Source organism: Ochotona princeps, chromosome 19 (genome assembly GCF_030435755.1).
Source record: "Ochotona princeps isolate mOchPri1 chromosome 19, mOchPri1.hap1, whole genome shotgun sequence".
Classification (NCBI taxonomy): domain Eukaryota; kingdom Metazoa; phylum Chordata; class Mammalia; order Lagomorpha; family Ochotonidae; genus Ochotona; species Ochotona princeps.
Genome location: NC_080850.1, coordinates 42068121 through 42084398, shown reverse-complemented (window position 1 = coordinate 42084398; position 16278 = coordinate 42068121). Strand labels below are relative to the sequence as shown.

General features: G+C 49.5%; 1 protein-coding gene across 6 annotated transcripts in view; it reads right to left on the bottom strand.

Moving 5' to 3' along the window:
- ZNF608 (zinc finger protein 608) overlaps positions 1-16278 on the bottom strand; it is an 87827-nt gene that overhangs the window by 32649 nt on the left and 38900 nt on the right. For all 6 annotated transcript variants that reach the window (XM_058677334.1, XM_058677335.1, XM_058677331.1 and 3 more), the window contains exon 2: positions 11408-11663. In XM_058677334.1, the coding sequence (XP_058533317.1) occupies positions 11408-11663 (256 nt within the window). The remainder of the gene's footprint in view (positions 1-11407; positions 11664-16278) is intronic.

Here is a 16278-nt window from a genome sequence, read left to right as displayed (position 1 = left end):
ACCCAGGCATTACCAAGAAATTTGAAAACATTAACTCTCCATACTCCAAGGCTTCCGCTCTGAGAAAAGGGAAGGCCTGACCCAAGAGTGCACTGATGACGTCACCACCCCAGTCCTGCTGCGTCCTCCCCTGTAAGTGCCAGCAGCAGGTTCTCCACGCACTGTAGTACAGGTGGGTTCACCAGGGGCTAGGGACAAATGGCCAAGAGCTGCCATCTCCTGCCAACAGCAGGGACCCTCCCATGGGTCTATACACTGGCAGGCACCAAGTATGTGATGCTGACCACCTCCAGCAGGGCTGCCGGCCGCGCTGCTCAGGACCGCAGGGCCAAGGATTTGCCCTGGGAAGTTGCCCTTGCCAGCAGGTGAGTGAGAGACTAGTTCTCCTTCCCAGGGAGGTCTGGGGGTCACCCTCAGGGACTGCATCTGATGGACAAATCACAGAGAGAATGCTGGCCTTGCCACTTTGAAAACACCCTACCCTCTTTTGGCCACGCAATGGACTCAGACAGGGAATGAGAAAACAGCTCTGCTGTGAGCTGCTGTCAGGGGGTCACAGCCCTCCAGCTCATGAAGCTTAGCACAAATGGGTAGCCTCACCTGCTGCAGGTGGGCCGTGGGAGCAAGGCTTCTCTGCACTCCAGCACCGTATGCCCTGTGCCAAGGACAAGGAGACACTCGGAGGGACAGAAGCCTACTTCCTTCAGCACTGTGCCTGTGACCTACCGGCTCGAAGGGCAGAACTGCGTGAGCCTTGCTTGCCAAGCGCCCGCAGGGATGAGCCAGGTTTCCATCTGCATGTTTGAGGTTGAAGGACAAAGTCAAGACTCTGTGTGGCCTCTTTTGCCTCCATTCACTCACATGCAACACTGGGACACCATCGTGAAAACGGCTGACAAAACTCTGCCTCCCAACAGGACATCAGCACGGGGTTCACAATCAGCTTTCCCCACCCTTGTACTCAAGGTTTCAGCCTTTGTGCCTTCGTCTGGCTTACCAGCTTGTTTCGCTACAGGTCTTCTCTCACAAACACTTTGTCTTGTAGCTGTTGAGACCACAAGTCCAAGATCTCTTTAGGATTCTATAACAATCTATTTTTGTTTTACAGCCACTGAATGGAGACAAGAGGCTATTGCAGCTAAAAGAATAAATAATAATCTTAAATCACAATATTACAGATGCTGCTGTCACTAAGCAATTGTGCCTTCCAGAAGGTCAGAGCACAGAGGATTTTGTAGCAAACATAAAGTGCACCTCCCCCATAGCTATCCTGGGGAAGGGGCTAGCAGGGCACAGGCACTGAGGTGTACCCTGCTCAGCACACGCAGTCCCTGCATATCCTGTTCTCCACTCGGGGTCCAAAACAGATTGAAAATCTGCATGCAATAGAAGAAAAGCTTGGCTGTATTGTAATTGCAGTGTTTGTGTTTTTAGTTCTAACCTGACTTACGATGCTCACCAACCAACTGGCATTCCTGCCAGTTTCTTGTCATTTTTTATTAACAACCAGAAGGAAATAAGTAGGGAGAGGGCACCAAACACTGAATGGCAACACACTGTACCAGCAGAATTCAGCAGAGAGAAAGAACGACACAAAACCAGACTCCCAAGTCTGGTGCGATGGCTTTACTGGTTAATCCTCCACATTCAAGCGCAGGCATCCCATATGGGCACCAGTTCATGTCCTGGCTGCTCCACTTCTAATCCAGCCCCCTGTCTGAGGCCTGAGAAAGCAGTAAAGGATGGCCCAAAGCCATGGGACCCTCCACCTGTGTAGGAGACCTGGAAAAAGCTCCTGGCTCCTGGCTTTGGATCTGTTCAGCTCTGGCCATTGCAGCCATTTGGACAGTGAACCAGCAGATGGAAGGTCTTCCTCTCTATCTCTCCTTCTCATTGTAAATCTGCCTTTCCAATAAAAATAAATAAATCCTTTTTTTAAAAGCAAGACTCCCTGATAGCCTCAGTAAACACCAGACCTCTCTTCCCACTCCACAAAACACACAAAATTTGCCCCAGCCCATTTTCCCAGGTCGCACAGCTAGGATGAGGGCAAGTGTGAAGCCTTGCTCTACTATCAGTTGCAAGTGTTCAGGGCAAGAGGCAAATCTAGAGAAAAGCTAACAAACAAATTTGGGAAACAATTAAGAAAAAAAAAAAAAGGAAAGCAGTGCTGAGCTCAAGCCTGGGAGCCAGGGAACAAGGGTAGCTGTGAGACCCATTTTTCTACGGCCCAGCGACACTCCTGAGCCTCGGGCTGAGGATGCAGAGCCAGACAGCTGGATTCCTGGCAGCCTCCCTGAGACTAGGGAACTCTGCGCCTCCAACTCTCCCCCATCTCCCTGCCTCACTGTCTCCGCAAGTCAGAAATGCCCCCTACCTGTCTTCCTCTCTACAGGAAAACACAGACACAAGGGGGACAGTCTCATCAGACACTTTATAAGCCACGCTCAGCACCAGATGCAGCCTCTGCTGAAAGGCCACGCTTGTAGATATGTCATTCGGGGGAAGTTGCAAGCCCAGGAGGCCGGTACAGCCACGCCTGGAAACGTTTACTTTAAGAAGGCATTTAATCCAAAGGCCAAATTCAGAGTGAAGCGTCCTAGAGAGTGTACATTTCACCAGTTCTCCATTGACTCACTGGGAATTCTGAGCCAAGGCTTCCCTCTGGAATCTTTGAAGATGACTGTGCAGGTGCCAGGACACTTGCAAGTAGCTCCCTGCTTCCTGGCTGTTTTGAAATCTGACCCTCGACTCCCCGAATCCCATTAAGTTATCTGGCCCACTGTCAAGCCAGAACTTCACATTGTATTTCCAGAACTCTCAGTGGATGTGATAATGCTATTCTAGGCACAATCCCAAGCAGGATGCAGGAATTTCTAAGCCCAACGCAGTGCCAGTGCTTTGCAAGAAGGATGCCTCCAGTTCCACCTGGGCTGTCCTTGAGGATTCAAAGACGTATTGAGTCCAGTGCATCCGTCGCGTGCCTGTGGCATTCAGGTGCCAGACCAGTGCCCCCTGCCATGTGTGTGCACGGACAGGAAATCCCTATGCACGCACATCCAGAAGATGAGGGCAAGCAGCAGGCATCTGTGGGCTGCCCGGGCTCAGCCGGCTCCTCACACCGACACAAGGCTGTTGCCTGGCGGAGGAAAGCAGCCTGGCTTGGCAAAGTGAGACGTGCCCGGGGCGCTGTCAGTCTTTCCAACCTGAGTCACTTCCGAGGATAGGTGCGGAGCAGCCACTTACACAACAACACATGAACCGTGCGCACAGCAGGTGAGGGAGGCCCTACAAGCCTGGCAGGACCCAGGTTGCCTGTGGAGCCACGACAAGCCACAGCACGGTCTCCCCAACACTGGGGAAAGAGCTGCCTTTATTTTTTTCTTCTTCCCAGGGTATTTTTGTAAAAATTGCTGATGAGGATTAAATTTAAGAAGCATTCTGCTCTGTAAGCCGGATTAAGTCCTCACATTTCATGCAGAACCTAAAACTGACAGGCAAATGTTTACTTGCCTTTCAGTAGAGTTTTAAAATAATGAGTTATATTCACACACACACACAGGGATAAGCCAGCCATTCCAGAAGAAAAGCAGAAACTCACGAGGAACACTCCCCGCCGGCTCCTTCTGAGGCTCTCAGCTTCAGCTCAGTTTATCCAGGACAGAGTGAGTTATCATCTGCGGGCACCTTCCCTTCACAGATGTCACTACCAGAGCCACGTGTTTCCTGCACCCGGGGAACGAGATGCCACCAAGGAATCCCAGATACACACGGTGTCAGAGGCCGAATTCCGAAACTGAACAGATGTGGCTGTGGTGTGCAAACAAGTGCGGATGCAGGCCAAGACACGGCCTGGCACACGGGCAGGCAGGGTCTCGCCTGCTTCAGCCACACCCTTGGCAATCAGATTCCCGCAATGCCCTCGGTGAGAGGCACCCTAGGAGGCCTGTGGCCTGCTTTCTCTTGTCCCACAGGTCATCTTCCTGGGGCCAGAGACATGTCAGCCACACTGATGTGACAAACCAAGGCTGGCAAGAGCCTCTGGGAAGGCTCCCAGGAGGCACTGTGGCCGCAAACTGCCTGCGTGCTTCCAACTCCCACTGCAGCTCTGTCCAGAAGCCAAGGGGAGAGGAGTTGTGACAGGAAGCACACGCTGAGGTAGGGGCAAGGCAGGGCCTGCATGGGCCAGAAAAACCAACACCACTCATGGCTTGAAAAAGTCCAGGAACAAATGTCATGCACAGTCGACAAATCTAGCCATGTGTAATGACCCTCACACCTAGCAGTTAAGACAGAAGCAGGCACAGGCATGCCCCCCTCTACGACTCCCAGCTCCTTGCTGAGGCAGGCTCTGGGAGATAGCAGGTGATGGCCCAAGGAGTTGGGTCCCTGTCACCTGTATGGGAGACCTGGTGTGAGCTCCCTTCTTCCAGACCTGGTAGAGCCAAGCCCTGGCCATTAGAGCCATTTGAGAAGTAGCCTAGTAGATAGAATTTCTCTTTGTCTCAACTGAAGTTTTATTTAAATAAAACATCCTGTCCTGAGGCTGGTGTGGTGGCATAGCAGATTGAGTTAAGCTTACAAATGTCAGCATTCCATACGGGCACTGCTGCTCTGCTTCCGACCCAGCTCCCACCTACTGCACCTGCAAAAGCAGCAGAAGATATCAAATACTACCCAAGAAGGACAGCAGCTGGAGAACCGGGTGCCTGCCTGAGCCTGGCTCGGCCCTGGCTGCTTCGGCCATCTGGGGAGTAAACAACACATGGAAGATCTTTCGCTCCCTCTCTCCATGTTGTAACTCTGCTTTTCTAAGTCAGTGAGCAAATCAATCAATAAATAAATCTTTACCCTCCCAAAAAGCCTGTCTTCCTTCTTTCCTTTTTCTGAAGGAGCAACCCCCCGACAAAAAAAAAAAAAGAAAAAAAAAGAAAAGAAAAAACCAGATGCTTGCCGAGACAGAACAATGCCTGACACGCTAATTCTCTCCCCTCAGTATTTGAATTCCTCAGATTTGAAAGTGTCGTTTTAGTTCCTTTACTTGGAGGGGGAAAGCTGCAAAAATACATCGCTGTAGACACGAGCAGAAGTGACATGTAAGCCTGTTGGTGCCGCGGAGCAGAGCCCTCCGCTGAGGCAGGCCCAACGGCGCAGTCTCCCAGCCCCGCAGGTGCACGACTGGCACGCCTAGTCCCTCTCCAGCGTGCACGTTTAGGACAGGGGAGGCGTCACGCTTCTCTGACAGGGGTAGGGTCCTGAGTACAGACAGCGCACACCAGGCACGTAAGAACCACCGGCCCTCTCTCACCAGACTGTCAGTATGAGTGGGCACTGTCAGCCAGCAGATGTAAACCCGCAGCACACTTGGGGAAAGCAGTTCAGTTCGTCAATGCTCCCACCACCCACGTGAGGATTAAAGGAAGCCAGGACCTGGTAAGAATATCCTAGAGAAGGCAGGACCAGGTAAGGGCCCAGGGCTTGACCTCCTGGTCTGCTGGGACTTGGACATGCTCTCACACATAACACAGAGTCGAGGGCAGAGACTGCCAACGCAGTGAAATGGAGCTCAGGAGGGAGGGACAGTGACTGACAGGTGCAGGGCGGTTTCTGATTGTGGTGACTGTTTCATAATTCTAGAATGCCCCCAAACCACTGACCACACATTCAAACAGGCACATTTTTATGTCACGCACATTCTTGCAATTATCTCATAAAAACCAGATGCCAGAAGCTGGCAAGGTGGCTCAACAGGCGGGTCCTATAGCGCTGTGATCCCACATAGGCACCTGTTTCTGTCCCAGGTACTCCACTTCCCATCCAGTTCCCTTCTTATGGCCTGGGAAAGCAGCAGAGGATGGCCCAAGGTCTTGGAACCCTGGACCCACATGGGAGACCTGGAGGAGGCTCCTGGCTCCTGATTTCAGATTGACTCAGCTCCAGCCGCTGTGGCCATTTGAGGAGTGAACCAGTGGATGAAAGATCTCTCTCCCGTTCTCTGTAAAACCTGTCTTTCACATTAAAAAAAATAAAAATTAAAAAAAAAATCAGTATGCCTGTTCTCTGCAGGCAAGAAAGAGGCTTTCTGTTTTGTAATCAGGAAATGCACTTTCAATTCGAAGTCTCTACAACAGTAAGAGCTGTGCAGGATTTTCGTACCAATTCCTTCTTTACAGGGAAAAGATGAGGAGGTAGAAAGGCTCCCTAGCTCTGTCTGTCTCTCTCACACACACACAGACAGCTGGGCTGGGGGACACAGACAACTTTCTTGAACCTTTCAGCCTAGCAGCTAAGACAGCAGTTAGGATACCTGTGCAGCGTGGTAAGGACTCAAGGACTTGGGTCCCTGCTCCTCACGGGAGCTCCCTGCCTCCTGGCTTTGACCTCCAGGCCAGCGGGGGCATCAGAGGTGGGAAGAAGAGGATGGGAGCTGGCTCCAAGCAAGCCATGTGCTCTCTCCCTCACTCTCTTCTCTGCTCTTCAAATAACAGGGAAAAAACCCTCGAAACCCAATCCCTGTGGCATTCATGTGGAGGACAAGGCTGGACCCTCTGTCTTGCTAGCCCAGCCAAGGTGACCAGTACAAATCATACTAGGACGGGCTTATCCTATTGCCTGCGATGCTTAAGGAACACCCAGAAACCTCAGCACTGTTTTGTGTGTGTGTTTGCTGCATAGGAGGCATGGGGTGTGGGAGTCTGCCCAACAGAGCTGAGGGCGCACACACACACACACAGAGTGGTCAGTCTGCCTCTCCCTCCAGGCCCAAGACATCAAAGGCCAGGCTCTCCAACCTTGGACACCAGGGCATGCCCAAACTCACAGGTTTCCAGCCAGCAGCTGACAGTGGCTCCATCGCCTCATGATTCTGAGGCCCGACCCGTGCCACCCACAGCCCTGAGCCCTCAGCCGGCTCCAGCTTCCCAGCCACCCTCAGCATGACAGCCAGCTCCCTAGGGGATGTCCCGCTTCTGTCTGCTTAAAGAATCTTGGTGCTGCATTTTCCATGTGATTCAAAGTGAACCTGCAATACCACTGGATATCTCTCTCTATCAAGTACCATACCCAACCATGTCCGGCTATGGGAAACACAAGGTTGAGCCTAGTTCCGTGTATAATCTTTTCTCAAACGAAGCAGAACTTTAAAAGAGCCATTCTGTTTGAAGGTGTCACTGGCAAGTCAACACTATTCTTTCCTTGGAAAACATGGAGGACACAGGTGCAGAACTTGCCAGGAAGTGCAGGTACCCGGAGCTGAGAGATTCCCTTCATAACCACAGCCTCCAACACGGCCATCTGGGGCCCTCCCCACTGGCCTCCCTCAAGACTGCTCTTTTTGAGTTAAGTTCTTTGGACACCAGACAACTTTCCCCAGTGTCTAAGTAATTCCAGCAGGAATTCCGTACCAACCTTGTGGAAATAAAATGGTGCACGGGGGGCAGTCCATTAACAAACAGGCACAGATTCGCTGCTCCAGCATCCCTGTGGAGCTCCGAGATGGAACCACTGCCCTCATCTACCACCCCAGGGCATCCCCACGACCCAGCCTGGCACCCCAGTGCCCGGACGATTAGCAGGTCTACAGGCGACTCAGGCAGAGCTGACAAACATGGCTACATAATCAACAGAAGTACAAGGGCATCCTTGGCAGGCAGCGAGTGGTCTTCTTTCTCTCTATTGCCTTTGGCCCCAAGGCCTCCCTGTGGGGAACAACGTGGCAGCCAGACGCAGTAAGCCAAAGTGCTATCAACCAAGTCCGCTCCAGAGCACGGCAGAGGAAGCCCAGCAATGAACAGGACTCGAGGAAAATCAAAAGGGAAACGCGTTCAGAGAGGCCACAAAAGCCAAGTTCCACACATACGGATTTACAAACACTGCTGCACACACCATGCTTTTTCTGGCTCCTTTTGGCTTTTTCTAAAAAAACAAAACAAAACAAAACAAAACCAAAAAGATTGTATTTTCAAACAAATAGCTCTGCACAGGCATGTGTGTCCCAAATGTCAGGAGTTAGATGCTAAGGAAATTCCTTCCAACATCTGTGAGTGATTTGGTACCATACATCACTGTTCTTTTGGAGTTCACCTTCAAGATCAGAGAAGAATAAGCAAACATTCAAATGTAGCAACAGCTTTTCTCTCCTGTTAAGCGTGATCGGAAACCCATGTGAGCTTCCCAGGGTGACACAACAGGGTCACGCAGCGAGATGATGAGGAGACACGGAGTAACACAAAACCTTCCTCCGACACGCACTTCCAGGCAAAACAGATGAGCAGTTATTACGTGAAGATGTCTCCTCCGGCTCTCCCTGCTCTCCACCACCACAACAGGAATCACAGAACATTCTAACCTCCCCCAAAGCCTGCATACAGCACAAGGAACCCTGAAACACTCCGGGCTGCACAACCTTCACGCAGGCCTGGGTGCAGGGAACAAGTTGAACTCACGGGAAACACCACCAGCTACAAACAATCTCAAACGAAAACACGACAGAGGGGGGTTTACTCAACAGCACCTACAGCACTTTAGTCAAAGGCACCTGACACTTCTCTAAGTGGCTGACTCCAGACCCTTAGTTGGTGAAACCTCATACCCTTGTAGCCATTCTCCCTCCCTTTCTCCCCAATCCCATCTCTTCAGCCTCTGTCAAATAACTGGCTCCAAATGTGTTTGCTCTGTTATTTTTTTCTTCCCCCAAAGGGGGTTAAAATTAATGGTCAAGTGGGTTTAATTTTTAAATTCTTACAAAGGCTTGAATTCACTGCTCTGAGAAAAACTGCAGATGGAATGCTCTTGGAAATGACTGCCCATTAAACACACATCTTGGGAGCCAGGCCTTTACTGAGGCTAGCCCTGACACTCCATGGAGGTCAGAAGTTTAGTTTATTCAGCAAGAATGACTCCATTAACAGCTCCAGCTCCTTCTTGTCCCACAGTAAACATGCACACATTCCAAATCCTGGAAAATGTGAGTCAGTCCAGCGAAGGCTGAGCGGCCACGGCTCCACCACAGGAGCTAGAAACCAGGGAAGCCATTTGTCTGTTTCACAGAAGACATTCACAGACAGAAATGGATGCCAGCATCAGAAAGGTGAGCTTCCAGAGGGCAGGGTAGACCGGCGAGGCCACACGTCCCCATTCCAGCACCTTGGGCGCCGAGTCAGAACTTCAAGCCAAATCATTCATTGCCACAGCTATTATTATTATTGTTATTACTATTACTACTATTTTGCATAAGATTTTCTTCTTTACGGGATCTCAGCTATACAACCAGCAGCTTAACGTGCTAAGCCACAAAAGCAGTCCTGCTATTGTTGTTAAACACGATTTCTTTTTTCTCTTCTCCTAAATAGGTCTACCTCTTACAAGGGGCTCAAGCTAAAAGTCAAATTTAAGCAAACTCCTAGACAAAGTGAAAAATAACCCAAGGTCGACAGCTGCTCTAGGAAAGCTTGTGGCTAATTTTACAACATCTACCAGCCAGCGAGGTCACACTGCAGGTCACACCCACACACATAAACTAAACCATGACCAGCAACGCTGACGGGTGCAAAGCCTTAGCTGAGACCCTGAGAAGTACATTATGCAACTGTGAGAAAACCTGACTCTCAAGTGGATGAACACTAAGCTGCATGCTTCCCAAATCTCTTTCTCTTCTTGCAAATATGCACCCAAGCTAATTAACCATGACCTTATTCTTGTTTTGGTTCCTTTTCGGTACTTTTCACATTTAGGTAACAGCCTGAAACCTCTTTCCACTACTTTGCTTCAGGAAAAATCTCAGAGGAGACATAAACTGTGCACACCCCAAAAGTAAGAAACAGGGCAGCAGCTTGCTTCCCTAGCCAGGAGTGTTTCAACAGGCAGCCGGGATGGGAACACTCCTGCTTTAATTCTTCCCAATCTCCATTTGTACCACTGTTCTATCAGAATATTCCAGAATCTCCCTCCGTGCTCAGCAAAGAAGGGAGCGTGTCACAGCAATTATCACCGTGCACCTGCCCTTCCTCACAGGTTCCCTTTCTCACAATCAAGCCTTTACTTCCCTTACAGGGGCTGTCTACAAACAGGTTTTATACCTAACTATGGAAGAGTAAGTATGTTTGCTGTCATAGGAAGTGCATAAAGGCTTCTAGACGATTCTCTGGCCTCCTGTCTTCAAACAGCCTGAGGTTGCTTTCCTCCGTTCAACAGGTGCACTGACACCTGCAGTTGGGTTGTCATTCTTCACTCAGCCCTGTTCCGTTCACTCCATGCCCAGCTGCTCTGCTTAACCACTCTTCCTCAACCACTTATTCCCCAGTAATTATTTATTGCCCCCTGTTCCGCTTCCCCATCCACGCAGCCTCTTCTGCAGACACCTTACTCTTCCCCTTCAGCCTTCCACCTTACCCGTTTCTCAGAAGAACCTAAAGCACAGTTTTGAGTCTTGGACCCTTCTCACTGCCCTCACCCTTGCGTTCTCCTCCCCTTAAGCCCTCACACCCCGAGTGACCTTTACCCTTGGCCAATGTAAGTTAAAGCAAAACAAACAAGCGAGAAGTTCTCCTCTTGGCTTTCCTTTGTTCCTCAGTGTACTCTGGTTCATGCTGCCTTCTTATTTTTCCCACTCATTCCTCAAAGGAGAAGTGCAGTTCTCTCCCTGGTACTTCGTTTTCAATTATTTGCTGGCCTGTTAAAGACCCCAGCCACCATAAACAACTCAGCATCGGATAATCGTGCGCTGTGAGACACGGCTAGTGGAGATCTGCAACCACTATCCGCATGGCGGCTGCCGACTGTAGCAGCCATCACAGATCAATCCTGATCCATGGCTCTTGGACCTTTTCCTCTTGTGACTAATGGACTGCACTTGCCACATGGCTTCACTGAGTGAAGGGTCAACCGGGCCACAGAGGGCATGACTGGCTCAACAGAGACCCAAGCCTTTGACTCAGGCTTCATTCGCTCCAACCACCAACCAGCACAGCGCATTGTAACCATGGCCCACACCATGCACAAGTATCCTTACCCTAACCATTAGGCAAACGCAAGACGCTACAACACAGACACAGCCATGTCAAGATGCGGTGAGAGAATGCAAATAATACAATGCCATCTACCTTCTTTCCTAACATCCATGACACGTTCTAGGGGGAAGCTCGCCTTGACCCTGCCTCTCACAGTCCTTCTGTGTCAGCACTCTGGCACAGACAGCTCCCCACCGGGGCACACAACTTATCCCCTTGGCAGCAACAGCCACAAATAAAGAAACACGCGCATAGTTCTTCTTTGAACAAAAATGCAGATGGCGGAAAGACCACCTTCTTTTCTCCTCTGAATCCCGAGAACCAAATCCCCCTCGGCAGAGAGACAGAAAGACATCGGGCAGGAGGGTGTAGAGAAATAGATAAAAATAAATGGTATTTACCTTCTTCTGTTTCATGCCATACGATCCCTTCCAAATTCACACTGGTCCCAGGTTCACAGGGCCCCAGACACTCTGGCTCTGTCACTACTCCGACTTCACACGTATTGACACCCACGGACCGAGTCCGAACCAAAAGCTGTTCAACCGGTGCTGCAATATTGGATGAAGATGGGGGGAAGTAGGAAGGCAGAAGCTGAGGCGTGAGGTTGCTGGCAATCGGCGGTGGTGGCGCTGGCACTGTGAACAGGGAGTCAACCTGAAAGACAGACAGGCTTACTGCAGTGGCGCTGCGTTCCGTGCCTCTCAATGCAGTCTGCTTACATCACTTCAACAATATCCACCGTCCAGGTCCCATCTACCATGGCAATATGCTTTGACTCTTTTAAGGGTGCCAAAATACAAAACACAGGACAATGAGCAGTTGGGTTTCCTTTTAAAATTCTCTTCTTTTTTTTCCACGTCGGGCATCGGGCAAGGTGAACAAAGGAGCACCAGCTGCCTGAACCTCTAGCCGAGGCAGATGGGAATGAAAGCACTGTGCAACATATAAAGTCTGTCTCCCACTTGCAGTGAAAGCCGATCTTCAAAAGAACATTTTCCAAAAGAGAGAAATCCAACAAATACAAGTCAATGGCAATATATACATTATTGGGCATTTAAGTACAGGAGATAGACTAAAATTGCTCTCGAAGCACTTTATAAATAGTAGTGAATTAAATCACTATCAAAGTGTGTTAACTTAGTCTGCTGCATGTATGAAACATATAATCTCAGGGCTGGCGCCATGGCACAATAGGTTAAGGCTCTGCCTATGGCACAGCATCCTATATGGGCGCCAGTTCGAGTCCTGGCTATTTCATTACCAATCCAACTCCCTGACCCCTTGCACCCACATGGGAAGTCAGGCTCCTGGTTTCAGGTAAGGCCAGTTCTGGCCACTGAAGCCATATGGGGAGTAGATAAGTAGATGGAAGATCTTTTTCCCCGTTTCTCCGTCTCTTTCTGTAAATCTGCCTTTCAAATAAAAATAAATCTTTAACATACATCATTTGAATGCTCCAAAACACATACACAGGTTTTTGTTAGCGTGTCAATTCCTAATTAAGCACTGTACTACAAAGCTGAACGGAATTCACATAAGCAATGGAAATAAATGCATGTGCTCAACCTCAGCAGAACTTCAATCTCTCCAAAGCACACCACACTCGGTGTGCCAGCCTGTAACAACCCCCGATGCCTCAGCACCCCCAGCCATTGCCAAGTACCACATCCTGTGATGTGATGGTCCCTCCAAACAGTACATCCATTATACTCATTTGCCCAGGACAGCAGCAAAGGAATTCCTCAGCCAGAAAATCCAAACAAATCCAGACATGACATAAGTAAAGCCTAGTTGGGTACTAACCAGGCATTCCCAACACACCCCAATATTCATCTACCCCATTTAAACAAGTGCCAGGACTGCTGTAGCGTGACCATGATCTTGCTGGAGAGCCTGGCGGTGAAAAAAGCCACACAGAAAGTATTCCTACATCTCACACTGTACACAGACAGGGAATATTTTGCACAGATTTCAAGCTGGGCTGAGAAATTCCATACATAAATGGACACACAGGAGAGAGCATTCTAATAAAATGCCATCTTATCTACCCAATCCTACACTCACAGTCATCCTTCTTACCTTAGGACCCCATTCAGCTACTAATGCAACCTTAGTCTTTAATGTTTAAAAAGAAAACAGAGTGTATTGCAAGAGACAACCATGAGGAAGCTCCCCTTCCACAGCTGAGCCCATCATCTGTGTGGGCTCCCTGTTCATCCAAAGGCAGGAGCAATTTCTGCAACTTGCCATGCGCTAAGATGATAAAGTACATTCACTTGTCTGAGCAATCCAAGACGCAGCTGAACAGCCCTGCACCCATCTGTATGGTAAAGAAACTCAATTTTCCTGCTCTCGGAGCTGCCATAAAACTCCTTATGCGCCACTTTTTACTGTTCTGCATTCCTGATCACAGAGACCCAGAAAGGAAAACCTTGAAGAGTCCCAAACCCCCAGAGATGGTGATTTACACCCCTGTGTGAACGCTGCTCAACGTGGACCAAAGCGAGCATTGAGAGCTGACACATGAATGAAGCGGATCTGAGGGGAGCTGGGGGCGGGGGTGGGACATCCGACACGATCTTGGCGGGAGAACAGAAACACCTTCCAGAATTTATTTTTCCTAAGAAAAAAAGGTGAGAGGAAATTATAAATCAGCTATGGTCATGCTTTTTCTTGCAATGTTGCTCAACAACTTCTTAATTTGTATGGGTCAAGTGACTGCATGTTGATGTCACACACACTAACCAAAAAGACAAAATGGATTGAGATGCTAAGGTTATCTTTAAGTGACTTGGACCATGGCCTACATTAATATCAAGTGAACAAAGATGAACTTAACTGGACATGCAGGAAGTGGAATATAATCGAACAGGGCAGAATGTTTTTCTTCTCTTTTTTTTTTTTTTTTTTGGCGATGAGGACACAATGCAGGCAGTGGAGGCAACAGGCGTCACGGGCCGTGTTGACACCAAGATTTCGGCCCCAACTCTGACACCCATTAGCCTGTGACCTTGGAGAGTCATTTAGCCTCTCCCGGACCGATTTTCCTCAACTGGAAATGCTATTTGTCAGCCTTCGAATAGTGATGAGAAACTGGATCAGAACAATGTCTAGACTAAAAACCCCTCTTTCAACCAGCTCCACATCAAAGCTCTATAAGCACATGTGCGTGCACACACACAAACACAATTGTAAGTATTTATTTAACTATAAATTGCAAATATCAAACTTCTGGAAATTGTGGGTGACTTGGGAGAGAAGCCATTGTTCCCAGGGCCCACAGAGGCTGCCTGTGCCTTTTCCATGAAAGCAATACAAATGCAACGAGAAACAATGACTTCTTTAAAATAGGAGCCCCAACCTACGTATTTTAGAATAAGAAATCTAGGGTTCAGAGAGTTTGACTACAAACATGAACTTGACCATAAACAATAAAGGTGCACCTCTTGGGCCCGCACCAGTGAATTTCTTTTTAACTGCTCTACTTGCTTTCTAATCTAGTGGCAGCACAAAGCTGCCATTTCCTGCCAGGAATCCTTCCTTCCCTGACCCCCACTCCACACCATGCGGTTTGAGGATGTGTGGGACAGCATGCAGCAAAAGCATGTCCATCTGGTCTACCACAAGTCCCTCTTCCATGGATGTCACCAACAGCATGGGGCCTTCGGGTGGAGAATTACCATAGCCACGCCCTTCAAGGTGTTTTCCTTGGCAGGTGAACTATGAAAAACACTGCGATTGTTCACCACCTACAAAACTAGCAAGAGTCTGAATTCTCATTCCTTCATACAACAATGACTGTGCGATGTGTTACATGGGGCCCACATTCCGGACATTTGCGCCAAGCCTAACTTCAGCCTTGCCCTGTGCCCTGCCCAGAACTGGGTTTGTCTTTCTGGTCTTTTCTCGGGTCAATCACAGAATGTTCCCATAGGTCAGCCAGCCCAGGCATTTTAGAGTAAACCATGATCCCTATTTGTGATAAAAGTCATAAGCTTCCACTGGTGACAACCCAGGTGATCCCATAGGCTGGCCACTCACAGAGGTCCAACGATAAAGCAGCTTGGCATGACACTGATGAAAAAAGAATGCCCATATCCTTCTTCCAGACCATGACCCAGCTAGGGTCACTCCCCCTAAAAGGTTTCAATTCCCCTGTGTATTTCATGGGATCACACACAAAGCCATGTGTACGGTCCCTAAGCAGGACTTTAAACGTCATTTCTGTGTTATACAGAGCCCACTCCTCTGTATCCAGATTCTCAGCTCAGGGATCCACACTCCGATCCTTAATCTCTTCAACCAATGAGGCTGATTGAAACAGGAAGACCAGGCTGCCCACAGGGCCCCCTCGGCGAGCAGGCAGCACAGCACTGCTGCGAGCCAACAGGTGAGGGTTCAAATGCGGCTCCTGCCAGTGCGGGACTCCAAGCCAGGGGCAGAGGTCCACGAAGGCCCACAGCTTCATGACTTCAGACCTGCCATGACCCCGCAAGGCTGAAGGAGAGAGTGTAGATAGTAAAGCAGGAGAGCAAGGTGTGTCTGTACAGAAACTGCCTGAAAAGGAAAAAAGTACCGAGCCTGATATTGTAGTTGAGTACCTCTGCATGTTATCATCCTACTAGATTTAACAAAAATCTATAACTCCCTCCATGTAAGTACAGCTAAGATACATTAAAAATCTAAGGAAAGGAGCTTAAGACTGAGCAGCGCAGCCCAGGGCATGCTGCGTCTTTCCAGTGCTGGCATCTGGCACCCATCGACTGGCTTCATTCACCCACTCCCCATTTTACAGCAGCACTGGGATCACCAGGAAGGCCACAGAGACTCCTCACTCCTGCAGAATCTCCTCCCATTAACACCAACCCTCCTCTTTCTCAGGCACTGTCACCCCTGAAAGCCTACTCCTGCTCACTCACTGGAACCTGGTGCCGCAGGCAACACAAAATGAATTACTGCACATCTGCTGGGGGGCTGGTATCATCCGGCCTGCCCAAACCAGAGTGGGCCAGGCTGAACAGCCTGCCACTGGGGATCAACTGCTGCGTGGACAACAGGATTGGGACAACAACATCCCTGAGCCAAGTTCAACTAGAGGACTATATCCCAAGGACCTGCTGGGGAGCCTGATTGGGAGTGGGGAAATAAGCCAGAGTGTGTGGCCATTAATCTTGGAAAGTGGTATGTCCGCTCTGCTCTCAGCTACCTTCTCTCACTTCTCCCTGTGAAATGCGAATGGCACCTGGCTTGCATGATTCCACAGGAGGCA